The following is a 12,084-nucleotide window of genomic DNA, read 5'->3' as shown; positions in this document are numbered from 1 at the left end:
TCTAGAAAAGTTAGCTTTCGCACTCCTCTCGGCTTCCCGACGCCTGCGACAATACTTCCAAGCCCACCCCGTGACGATCCGAACCGACTAGGCCGTCAAACAAGTACTACAAAAACCCGACCTAGCGGGAAGAATGCTAGCATGGTCCATTGAACTATCTCAGTTCTAAATCAAGTTCGAACCCCGGTATGCGATCAAAGCACAGGCCATGGCCGACTTTATCGCCGAGATGACCCCAGGAAACTCCACCCCCGAATCATGGAAACTACATGTTGACGGCTCATCGAACGTCACCTCCGGAGGTGCCGGAGTCATTCTCGAGAGTCAGAATGGAGTCGTAATCGAACAATCAGTACGATACGAATTTCCAGTTTCAAATAATCAAGCGGAATATGAGGCCCTCCTGGCAGGCCTAGCCCTGGCCAAAGAAGTCGGAGCAAAGACCTTAGAAATAAATACCGATTCGCTAGTAGTCAGTTCCCAAATCAACGGAGACTACCAAACGCGAGACCCCCTGCTCCAGCAATACCTTGCCAAGGTGAACAAACTAAAGGAAGAATTCAATCACATCACCATACGGCACGTTCCCAGAGAACGAAATGCCAGAGCAGACCTCCTCTCCAAGCTAGCCAGCACCAAACCAGGACACGACAACAAATCGCTAATTCAGGAAGTCGTTAGAACACCGTCCATATCAACAACGGATAACACTCACCTGACACTCTCCAACCAAGGATCATGGACCTACCCTATCCTACAATACCTCCTCGACGGAACACTACCTGAAGACCCCAAAAAGAAAAAACGGACGAAGAGGGAAGCCGCCAACTACACGGTCGTCGCAGAACAACTATACAAACGCGGATTCTCGCAACCCCTGCTCAAATGCGTCGAACCCGGGAATACGGAGTACATACTCCGCGAAATCCACGAAGGTTGTTGCGGCCACCATATCGGAGGAAAAACCCTTGCCTAAAACGTCATCCGAGCCGGATACTTCTGGCCCACGGTTATCCGGGACTCCATGCAGTTAGTAAAAAACTGCGATAAATGCCAAAGGCATGCCAACATCCACCAAGCCGCCCCACACCAGCTCAGCATCATATCGGCAGAGCGGCCGTTCGGCACCTGGGGGATCGACCTTGTCGGACCCTTCCCTATGGCACCCGGACAGCTCCGATACCTCATCGTCACCATCGATTACTACACCAAGTGGATTGAGGCCAAACCCTGGCCTCCATCACAGCAACCCAATGCCGAAAATTCCTCTAGCGACAGATCATCACCCGGTTCGGGATCCCCGAGATCGTCATCTCGGACAACGGAACCCAATTTGCTGATAAAAAGTTCAGAGAATTCCTAAAAGGACTACGCATATCCCACCGCTTCAGCTCGGTAGAACACTCCCAGACAAACGGACAGGTAGAATCCGCAAACAAAGTAATCGTCAAAGGACTCAAGAAACGGCTTGACGAAGCCAAAGGACTATGGGCCGACGAACTCGGGTCGGTCCTATGGTCATACCGAACAACACCCCAAACGACCACGGGAGAAACACCTTTCCGATTAACATACGGCATGGAGGCCTTCATCCCAGTGGAGATCGGAGACCCAAGCCCTAGAAAAATGGTCGGAGGCAACGACGAGAAAGCAGAACGAGACCTCATCAACGAAGAAAGAAGCATAGCCCATGTCAGAGAGCTAGCCCTAAAACAAAAAATCAGCTTAAGATACAACCATGGCGTCATCAAACGAGAATTCGCACCCGACGACCTCGTCCTACGACGAAATGACATCGGAGCCCCGACCCCAGGGGAAGGGAAACTCACCCCAATTGGGAAGGACCATACCGAATCAAAGCCACAATCGGAAAAGGAGCATACAAGCTCGAGCGACTCAACAGCGACGAAATCCCGAGGATGTGGAACGTCGCCAACTTACGGCGCTACTACACTTAGAACGACCTCCCTAGGTCACCCCCTTTTTCTCTTATTTTATGTTTTTCCTTTACCTACCTTCCCCCTTATAATTTTTCAATTTTAAATTTTAAAAAATCGCTTAAGTGTCAATCTCGGGTACTCTTTCCCGCCATAGACGGAGGGTTTTAACGAGGCCCAACCATCAATAAAATTCCATTAAGCTATTTTCTATCTTCTTATGTCCCAAATACGGAACGCGTACACGGCCACAAACGAGGGACCGATCACCCCCCCGGGCCCGAAATACGGATATCCATGAAAAACCGACCTCACGACGGTCCTCTCATCCCAAACAAAGGAAACAAATAAACAAAAATAGAACAGCTTATAATGGAATACACAAAAAGAGGCCCGAACGGCCCAAAAGTCATTCACCGAAGTCCAAAAAATACGAATCCACGGTTACACGGCCCATGGCCAACCAAACATCCAAAATTAAACAGTTTAAAACAAACTAAAAATAGCAAAGTTACAATCAAACTATTCAAGATCAACAATCTGGCCATCACGAACGGCCTTGAAAGCTCCCATCACGGACACATCCACACCCGGAGCCAACACCGACGCTTGAGCCCTCATCGTCTCCTCGGTAGCAGCAACAGCTTCCTTTACGTTGGCAAGCAACATAGCTTTTTCCTCTTTTAGAACCACGGCCTCCGCTTTCAAGCCGGCCACCTCATCCTTCAATGTACCGACATCAGCCAAGAGCACGGCCACCCGAGACTCAGCATCCGAAGCCTTCCTCCGCTCTTCTCCATGTTGAGACAAAAGAGAAGTCTCAATCTCAGAAAGGCGAAGGATCTCGGCGCCAGACTCCTCGGATAATTTCACCGCCCGCTCCCTCGCTGACTTGGCATCAGCAAGTAGCCCCTTCAACCTCGCCACCTCGGCCTGAGATTGATGAAATTTCTTATCTAGAAGGCCGACCTGAGCCGTCACAGGCTCGGCCTTCCGGACAATCACGGCGGAGCGAAGAAGAGACCGATAAAGGGACTTAGCCTGAAAAGTCACATCACACTCACGAAAGAAATCTTCCATGCCCGGCATGAGGAACTCGTCAATAAAGGCAGGAGCATCAAAACGGCGATCCATCACTGACGGAACCTCGCCCTCCCCCTCCACCAAATTCTCGCTCTCAACATCCTCCGACTTCTTCCGTTTCCGAGATGCACTCTCTGGCGACACCACAACCACATCATCATCAGCATCCACACCCCGACCCGACCCCTCGGTACCACCTTCAGTCAACACGAGATCCTCAGAAACGGTTCTCGTACCATCAGTAGGTCGCGAGCTCGGAGTGGAAGGAGTACCGCCAGAAGAAGCGCCTTGAGACAATTGAGCCTTCAAACGGGCAAGAGTCGTCAAACCTCCAGCCATCTCAACTGCAAAATAATAAGATGCATAAGTACCAAACGCGGAACCTCTAAAAAAAAAAGCACACACCGACATATGACCGACAAGCAACCGGGTCACCCATCACATCCCGAGGATTGAGAGGACGCTCCCCAAACAACTGCCACAGAACAAGAGCGACATCCCGTTCCTCCGAAGTTAAGAACTCTTGCGTGACCCGAGTAAAAACCGACGGCCCCGCCTTAAAGTTCCAATAGGTGGGGAACTGCCGCTCACCCTCCAACGTCAACCAGAAAGGATGATGCCCCCTTGCGGGACGGACCTTAAAATATCCATTCTTAAAACCGTGAAAAGAATCTTCATACAACCCGAAGATCTGACGATGAGGCTGAGCTCTAAAAGACATATACCCCTTCTTGTGCTTCCCCTCCTTGGTCAGAAGGGTACATAAGAAGAGGAAAAGGAAAATGTTTACCGAGGCAGGAAGCTCCAGAAACTCACAAACGAGCTCGAAAGACCGTATCGCCGCCCAGCTATTTGGATGTAGCTGGGACGGCGCCACGGAGCACCGGCTCAATAACTATTGAACAAACGGGGAAAAGGGGAGCCGAACACTGAGCCGGGTAAACATCGCCTCGTACACCCACATCCAATCTGGTACAGTCGGGGAGTTAAGATTGGTATAGCAAACCCTCTCGTCAACCCCAGGGAGAGAAAGCTCGTAGTGGCGTTCGGCGTCGCCACCCCCACAAACAGCTCCTTGATCATGGAGTCGCTGGAGGTCCGCCTCCGTCATCCGCGACTGCGTTCCCCATACATCACTAGTAACCCAAGAGAAAAGATCGGGGACACCCTCCGCTGGGGCCACCGGAGCCCTCACACCCTCAGTCCTTTGACGAGCGATACCTAAAATAGCGACGAGCACCACCGTCAGCCAAACCTCGCGGCAGAAAACGGTGGAGGAAACCAAACAGACACCACTATACACTACCAATTACACGGTGGCGCTCGCCCCCTTGCAAAACCCACTACCCCAACAGAACTATCTACCACCATGCAATACCATTATACACCGAAAAGGGGGTCTAATCTACACTAAGCAGAGACAAAACAAAATGCAAAGGAAGACAAAGCATAAATCACAGAAGAAACAAGAAGAAACAAAAGAATACCAACCTGATGATGCAGAGAATAAACCCAAAGAGAAAATGCCCCGACAGAAGCTCGACCAAAGCCACAGAATGCGAAAGGAAGGAAAAAGATATTTTCCAGAGAAGAAAGCGATAGAGAAATGAAGCAAACGAGGGAACTGAAAAGAGAAAACCAAAACGGTTTTGAAAAAATAAAATAACGCAAATACCCCTGGAAAGCAAAGCAAACATAAGGGCAATAGAGGAAAATGTCCCCTCACATTAAATGCCCCCTCGGAAAAAGAAACTAATAAATCACGCCTCGAAGAACGCAACGGGCACAGCAGACGCGGAAGAGTCACGTCAGACCAAAACGGCCAGACGAATCTTCCATGAGACAAAACCGAGGCACCGACCTCCTTTCGAAGAACCAAACGACCACCCGAGAAAAACTAAATACCTAGCCCACGGTAAAAACCATATCTCCCAGCGACAGATCGACCTTGCTCGCTCTCCCGCTGCGGGGGCAACTGTTACGGATCCGAGCCACGGATCCTGGACCCGAGACTACACCTAAACCCGGCTTCCCGGGTTCGACCCGCACCTCTCTCCTAGAAGGCCCGAAACCGGCCCTCCAGAGCTCCTAACCAACTTTCGAATTCAAACGTCTACCTTATCTTAGCCAAATAAGATAAGATAAGATACTCGTCATCACCTATAAATAGAGGATCCAAGTCCCTCCAGGTATTCATTCATTCCTCATACCTTACACCTCTCATATCCATTCTGACTTGAGCGTCGGAGTATCTTTGCAGGTACCTCCCCCCATCACTCCAGTCACACAACCCGGTCTTCACCTCGACCCGCAGGTTCCCGATCCATCCTTCAACCCGTACCAGAGACATCTTGTACAAGTTTGTTAACATTTTAGTTCGAGTAATTCTTTTCATGTGAGTCAAAATAACTTCTAAGGTTACTGAAGATTTAAAAGGAACTTTAGAAGAATATGAGCTATTTTTACACACTGCCTAAAAATATTTTTGAAGCTGGTTATGAGATTCTCTAATTTTTAAGAGATCTTTACAGACTTTAGATAAGTTTGAGAGCATTTCTAAGATATCTACACAACTTAGGCAACATAAAATCTCTTAAAAGAAGAAAAATATAATCTACAAAATTAGAAATAAGAGTTCAAAAGGGGTAAACAAACAATATATACAACCTAAAATGCCTACTAATTTACAACTCCTAATTAACTTACTAATTGAATTTAGTAAAAGATTAACGATAGTAAAAACAAGACCAACTAACAACTTTAAATTACCAATTAAATTGGATATTAATGACTTAAGGTTACCTAAATTCTCAGTCTAAGAAAAAATCTACTCCATAACTAATGTAAATATTTTATCTATGTATAAAAATAAAATATCATAAATTTTAAGAATTAATGAAAATTATAACTATTCACTACAAAAATTCAAAACTCAAATAAGTATGAATAAAACATAAACATCAAATTCATTACTAAAAATAAAAAATTCACATAGTACACAAAAGTAGCAAAATAAAACAAAATAAACTAACAAGAAATTATAAGTAAAGTATAGTACAAGAACAAGAAAACAAAAGCAAAAATTACAATTAAACAAAGTTTAAATCCAAAACAAGAGAGAAAATAGAATAAAAACTTAGAAAATTTAGACAAAAATTAGAATTTCTCTCACTAAAAATTATGAACTAAACCCTAAGAAATTGCATAAAATGAGTGTATATGAGGTGTCTTGATTCTCCATTCATACTTCCTTTAAATGGATCGGAAATAGGCTGAATTGAGTAAAAAATGACTATGATTCATGCATATATTATGCATACACATCTCATGCGTATACATGCATATATACGCATATTTGTAACTTTGTCAACTTTTTAATTTTTTATGAAATCTTCACTTTTTTTTTTTATGCTTTTCTTCCATTTTTTTAAGTCATATTTTATCTCATAAATTTTAAACAACTTAAACAAATATATCAACATATCAAATAGAATAAAAATAAAATTAATTTGAGAATTACAAAGGTCTAAAAAATATATTTCAATCAATTAAAAATACTTATGAAAAAATTTAGAAAAGTATGCATTTACAAAGTATAACTACAAGTTAAATTGATAAATTTTGTTTTTTCAATCTAAAAATTATCATAAAATATGAATTTATCAATATATTTTATGGTTCTATACTCTCTTATTTTTATATATAATGATTGCAATTGAAACCAGTTAGTGATCTTTATGTGGAGTCATTGAGCTTTGGCTTGAAGTGATTGTATTGTGTTAAGTAAAGTGAGAGTTTGATTATCCATTTTACAGAATAAGTTGATAAGGGTGGATGCAATTAGAGAGTCTAAGACCCATAATTACCAATTAGGAAGGAACATTTGATTTAAGCTTGATTTAATAAGTAGACGTTAAAAAGCTATAATAACCTTGGGAAAAAAGAAAAGAGAAAAGAATATATAGGACCCATTTTAATAGATATTTTTATTTTAATTTTAGTCTCATACACACACTCTTCATCTTTACAAAGTCTTATAACACACTCTTCATGATGTTTACAAAGTCTCTCACACACACAGTCTTATAACACACTCTTCATGATGTTTACAAAATCTCACACACACACACACACAGAGAGAGAGAGAGAGAGCCCTTCCACTGCCAATCTGCCATTGGTGCTGTCTAGTGCTGTCGCCATTGGAGTTGTCAAAGCTTACGTCAGATTTTGTCCTACCTCTAACATAAGCTGTCAGATTTGGTGTTGTTGTTGTTGGAGTTGTCATTACTGTTACTGCTATTGAGCTCGAACGAGGCCATTGTTGCTGTTTTGGGTTTCGTTCAGTTTGCTGAAAAACTGCTAATGCCCTTTTTTCCCTTATTACCCCTCTGTTGATGGCTTGATGACCCTACTGTCATAGGTGGGTGTCGTAATTGATGTCAACGTTGTCACGAAAGATGTCCAAATGGTCTTAGTGTTGTTGTTGAAGTCGCTGTCATCGCCTTCCATTGTCATCGCTTTCCACCATTATCGTTGTCTCCTTTGTTTGGTGCTTCTTTCAAGCCCCCACAACCCTGGATTTCAATCTTTAATTTGGCATTTAGGGTTCAGTCTCTTTAGTCCTTTGCGACCAAGTTGTGAACAGGCTTTACGTCTATAATTGTTTATTTTTGCATCTATAATTATTTTGATATACACTGCTTTAAACTTATAATCATATTTACAAAGTTATTAACAAAATTTTTGAAGAATCGATTTATTAAAACTAAATTTTTATTCATGTGAAACTCATTTTTCATCTGCACATGAGACTACATGTTCTTTTGAGACTATCTAATTTTAAAACTAATTATTGATACTTGCTATTCTGAAATTGTGAAATATGTTGAATTTCATTATGATTTAGATCAAAGTACAATTGAAAATGATTTCTACCTAAAAGTATTGTTGATGTGATTTGAGTTTTTGTGTATTTGAAAGATTAAATAGTTAGTTATATTTTGAATTATATGTTTTAAATTGGTTTGAAAGGCTCGTATTAGAAAACTGTATTTAACAACAATGATGACGTTAAGCTAGATGCATCTGTCTCAAATTTCAACTATAAGAAACATTGCTAGTCTAATATGTAAGCCACACATTGAATTTGTTATTTTGTGTGGACACATAAAAGGAAAAGATTACTTTTAAAGATGAAACCACTCAAGAATAGATTATTTGATTTGATTTTTGTTTGAGAACTCTCTTATTAATTTATTTATTTATATAAATTATTATTTTTAAATAAAATATACTTTTGATAATAAATTTATATGGTCTCATATAATTATAGATATATTATCTAATTATTGAGTTGCAAAACTCATTTTGTTTTTTTTTTTTTAAAAATTCAAGAACAGACCTTATATATGAGCTTTATTATTCAAGGATAATGATTAGTACCATTTCTTAAACTTGTCATATTCCATACCTCACAGATAGAGTCTAGTCATGTTAATTTATTTTATGTCTTGGTCAAGGTATAATTTAAAAATGGTTCGTTTTAATCCCCTATTTAAAATTTGAGTTTATTAAAATATTTATAATTTTTTCATTCAATTTAAATTCGGATTTGTTAGGTTTATTAGGAGATGATTCTCTTAAGCGCCGGGCATAATTTATTTTGGACCATAACATAAACATTAATTATCTAATCTAATTCTACGTCTAGTTTGTGTTCATATATTTAATAAATAAGTTTTACAAGCAATTTTACATATTTAATTTTACGCTAAGCCTATAAAGGGAATAGATTTCTGTGGCTAGATGGATATTGAAGTACATTGTATAGATATTGAGGTCTTTAAATTGGTATTAATTTGAACTATATATGTGATTGATGTAAAGAAAACATTGCATTATGAATTTTGATATTAACAATGAATATTGAAAATTTTGGGCGGATTTGAAGCTACTGTTTCTTGACTATTGAAGTATTGAACATATTTATTATTTCACTATTTCCTCTGTCTTATACTACTATGAGCTCAAACAAACCTGTCAAATCATACATACTGCTGATAAATTTTACATTGAAGGTTACACATAGTTTCTTTTCAACTATACTATATGAGCTCAAATTGTAGGGACTTATTGACATACTGATATTAATAATCAATGCTGAAGATTTTGAGAAAATTTGAAGCTTTTGCTTATTGACATACTGAACTATTAAGTGTAGATGTGCACTACAGTACAGATCTAAATTTACAGAGATTCTCCTAGCGCAATTTTTACTATTTTATGGTTTATTTTGGATTAAATAGAGTGGATTTTATCAACTATTTTTATATTTATTCATATAAATTGCTTGGTTTTGTGAATCTTTCCTAATTTATGTTTAAGAGTGAAAATATACATTCTAGGCCTTAAAATTGCTAATTTTTAATCCTCTCTTATTACCATTCTATGCCGTAATGTGTTTGTTAAGTGATTTTAGGATTTATAGGGCATGAATGATTTAGAGGATGGAAAGAAAACATACAAAAGTGGAAGGAACACAAAAAATTAAAGATTTGAGAAGCTGGTTCCGACGCGTACGCGTGACAAGCGTCACGTGTCTCACTAAAGGAAAAACGTTGGGGGCGATTTCGGACCTCCTGCTGGCCCAGTTTCGAACCCATTCTGCAGATTAGAGGCTGGGAGTGAAGGAAAGAAGACACATTTCATTAGCTTAATTTTAGATAGATGTAGAATTCTAGAGAGAGACTATCTCCTCTTTCTAGGTTTTAGGGTTCTTAGTTTAATTTCTTCTTAGATCTAGTTTTTAATCTTGCTTCAATTCAGTTTGTCTTTACTTTTATTTGTTCTAGCACCTTAGTTTATCAAACTTCTCTTGTTAATTTCTTTATTTTGCCAATTTAGTTTATGAACTCTCTTGTCAATTTCAATTCCCTTTTAATGTAATTTTATGTTTTCATGTCTCTTGATGTTTACCTTATTTGCTATTATTGATTTCTTGCTTGTGTTAGTTATGACTTTTACTAATTCTTGTATTTTATGATGTTTGTCTTTATTGCATTCTAGGTATTTGATGAAATGTTTCTTTTAGCTATGGAGTAGATTTTCCTATTCTTGACTTGGATTGGTAACTGAGATGACCTTGAATTGCTAATGTTCAAGTGATTGATAATTGGTATCCATTGACATTAGTCTTCACTAATTCAATTAGTGAGTGGCTAGGACTTATGAATTGGGATTAATGAAACTCATTTGATTTTCTTCCAATTTTAAAAATGACTAAATGGGATTGATCCTTATAATTATCATATTGTGGTTGGTGACAAGGATAGAAATCCTTAACCATCAACCCTTGCCAAGACCTTTTCTACCATTTGAATTTTCTTTTCTTTATTAGCTAATTGTCATTTACTTTCTTGTTATTTATATTTCTTGTCTATTATGCAAAACCCCAAAAACACCTCTTCATAGCTAATAATTGAGAACTCAATTGCAATTCTTAGGGAGAACGATGCGGGATTAATACTCCCGATTATTTTTTATTTGTATTGTGACAATCTTCTAAACTTTGATGTGGAGATAATTTATTGGTTTAAACTATACTTACAACAAAATTGCTTTAAAAAATTCTAGACCAATATTTATCCTCCATCAAGTTTTTCTTGCGATACGTGTGTTTTGTGGAGCAGCTTGGCATGCAGTGCTGATGCAGGAAATTGGTGGCTTGGCTAGTTAGCTAGGCATAAGCAATGGAAATTCATTATTCATGAACGCCTCTCTAGTTTTCTTTCTTAACGCAGGGGAAGGGTGATGAATGAATTTTTGACGGTTTAGAATTTCACAAATGAAATCTCGTTGCAAGTATAGTTTTTAAACCAACAATAATTCCTTCATACAAAAATTTGTTTGTCACAAGTACAAACCCCTAAAATTATAAACCGAAGTATTCAAACCTCAGGTCGTTCTCCCTAGGAATTGTGATAAAGTGTTCTTGTTATTGGTTATGAGGTATGTTTGGGGTTTTTGAGATAATAGACAAGAAATATAAATGGCAAAGGAAATAAACTAACAACTAACAAAGCTCTTGGCAAGGTATGAGAATTGGAAGTCCTATCCTAGTTATCCTCCTCAATTGTGACCACAATTGTCCATTGCTCCCACTTAGTTAACCTCTAACCATGGAGGAAAGTCAAGTGGATGGATTAACATGATTCCACAAGTCCTAGCCTAATCATGATGAAAGACTAGTTTTAGTGGCATTCAAGCTAATTAGCAACTTCTAATTATCAATCAATAAAGGAGTTTGATAACTCAAGAGTCACTAATTACTCTACCTAGGCCAAGAGGGGAAAAAGCTTTACTAAAATCCAACCAAGCATTTTTCAAACACTTGGAAGGCATCTACACTACTCAATTGCAAGGAATCAACAACAATGAAACAAATCACTCAATAAAGGAAATCAAAACATGAATTGCATTAAAATGAAAATGGAAGAACAAGAGTGCATCAACATAAAAGTAGAGAATTACAAGAATTAAATGCTAAACTAGAGAAAGGAGATGTAGAAGAAGAAGAAATTGCAAAGAAAAAGTAAATCAAAGCATGAAATTAACCTAGTTCTAAGAAGTTCTAATCTAGATCTAACCTAATTCTAATTCTAGAGAGAAGTGAGAGCTTCTCTATCTAGAAACTAACTTTCACTCCAAAATTTCAACTAAACTAAACTAATGTATTCCAAAGTTAAAAGTGTGTTGATTCCTCTTCATTCCTTGGGTTAAATAACATCAGAGATGAGTTGGATTTGGGCCTGGGAAGCCCAGAAATCGCCCCCAGCGAATTCACTTTAAGTGGGTCACGTGCGAACACCGACGTGTACGCGCACAGCATGCGTACGCATCGCTTGACAAATTGCTATCCACGCATATGCGTCATGTGCACGTACATGTCGCCATGCGACCTCGTCGTTTCACGCGTGCACGTCTGCTGCGCGTGAGCGTGGAGTGAATTTCTCCCAATCATTGATTTTCCATGATTTCTCCACTTTGCATGCTTTTCTCTTCATTC

The 12,084-nt window shown here is 39.3% G+C and overlaps 1 protein-coding gene across 1 annotated transcript; it reads left to right on the top strand.

Annotated features, from left to right (window-relative positions):
- The first annotated feature begins 208 nt into the window (after positions 1 to 208).
- LOC148549031 (uncharacterized) lies at positions 209 to 976 on the top strand. Its single transcript, XM_088495680.1, has one exon. It carries the CDS (start codon positions 209 to 211, stop codon positions 974 to 976), a length of 768 nt encoding a protein of 255 aa, XP_088351806.1.
- Positions 977 to 12,084: the final 11,108 nt, after the last annotated feature.

This window comes from Arachis ipaensis, chromosome B8, assembly GCF_059453495.1.
Source record: "Arachis ipaensis isolate K30076 ecotype BB chromosome B8, ASM5945349v1, whole genome shotgun sequence".
Classification (NCBI taxonomy): domain Eukaryota; kingdom Viridiplantae; phylum Streptophyta; class Magnoliopsida; order Fabales; family Fabaceae; genus Arachis; species Arachis ipaensis.
Note: the sequence above shows the minus strand (reverse complement) of the source record. Positions and strands in the feature narration are given on the sequence as shown.

Excerpts from the sequence above, each read along its gene's own strand:
- LOC148549031 (XM_088495680.1), top strand. The coding sequence starts at position 209 with ATGGCCGACTTTATCGCCGAGATGACCCCAGGAAACTCCACCCCCGAA.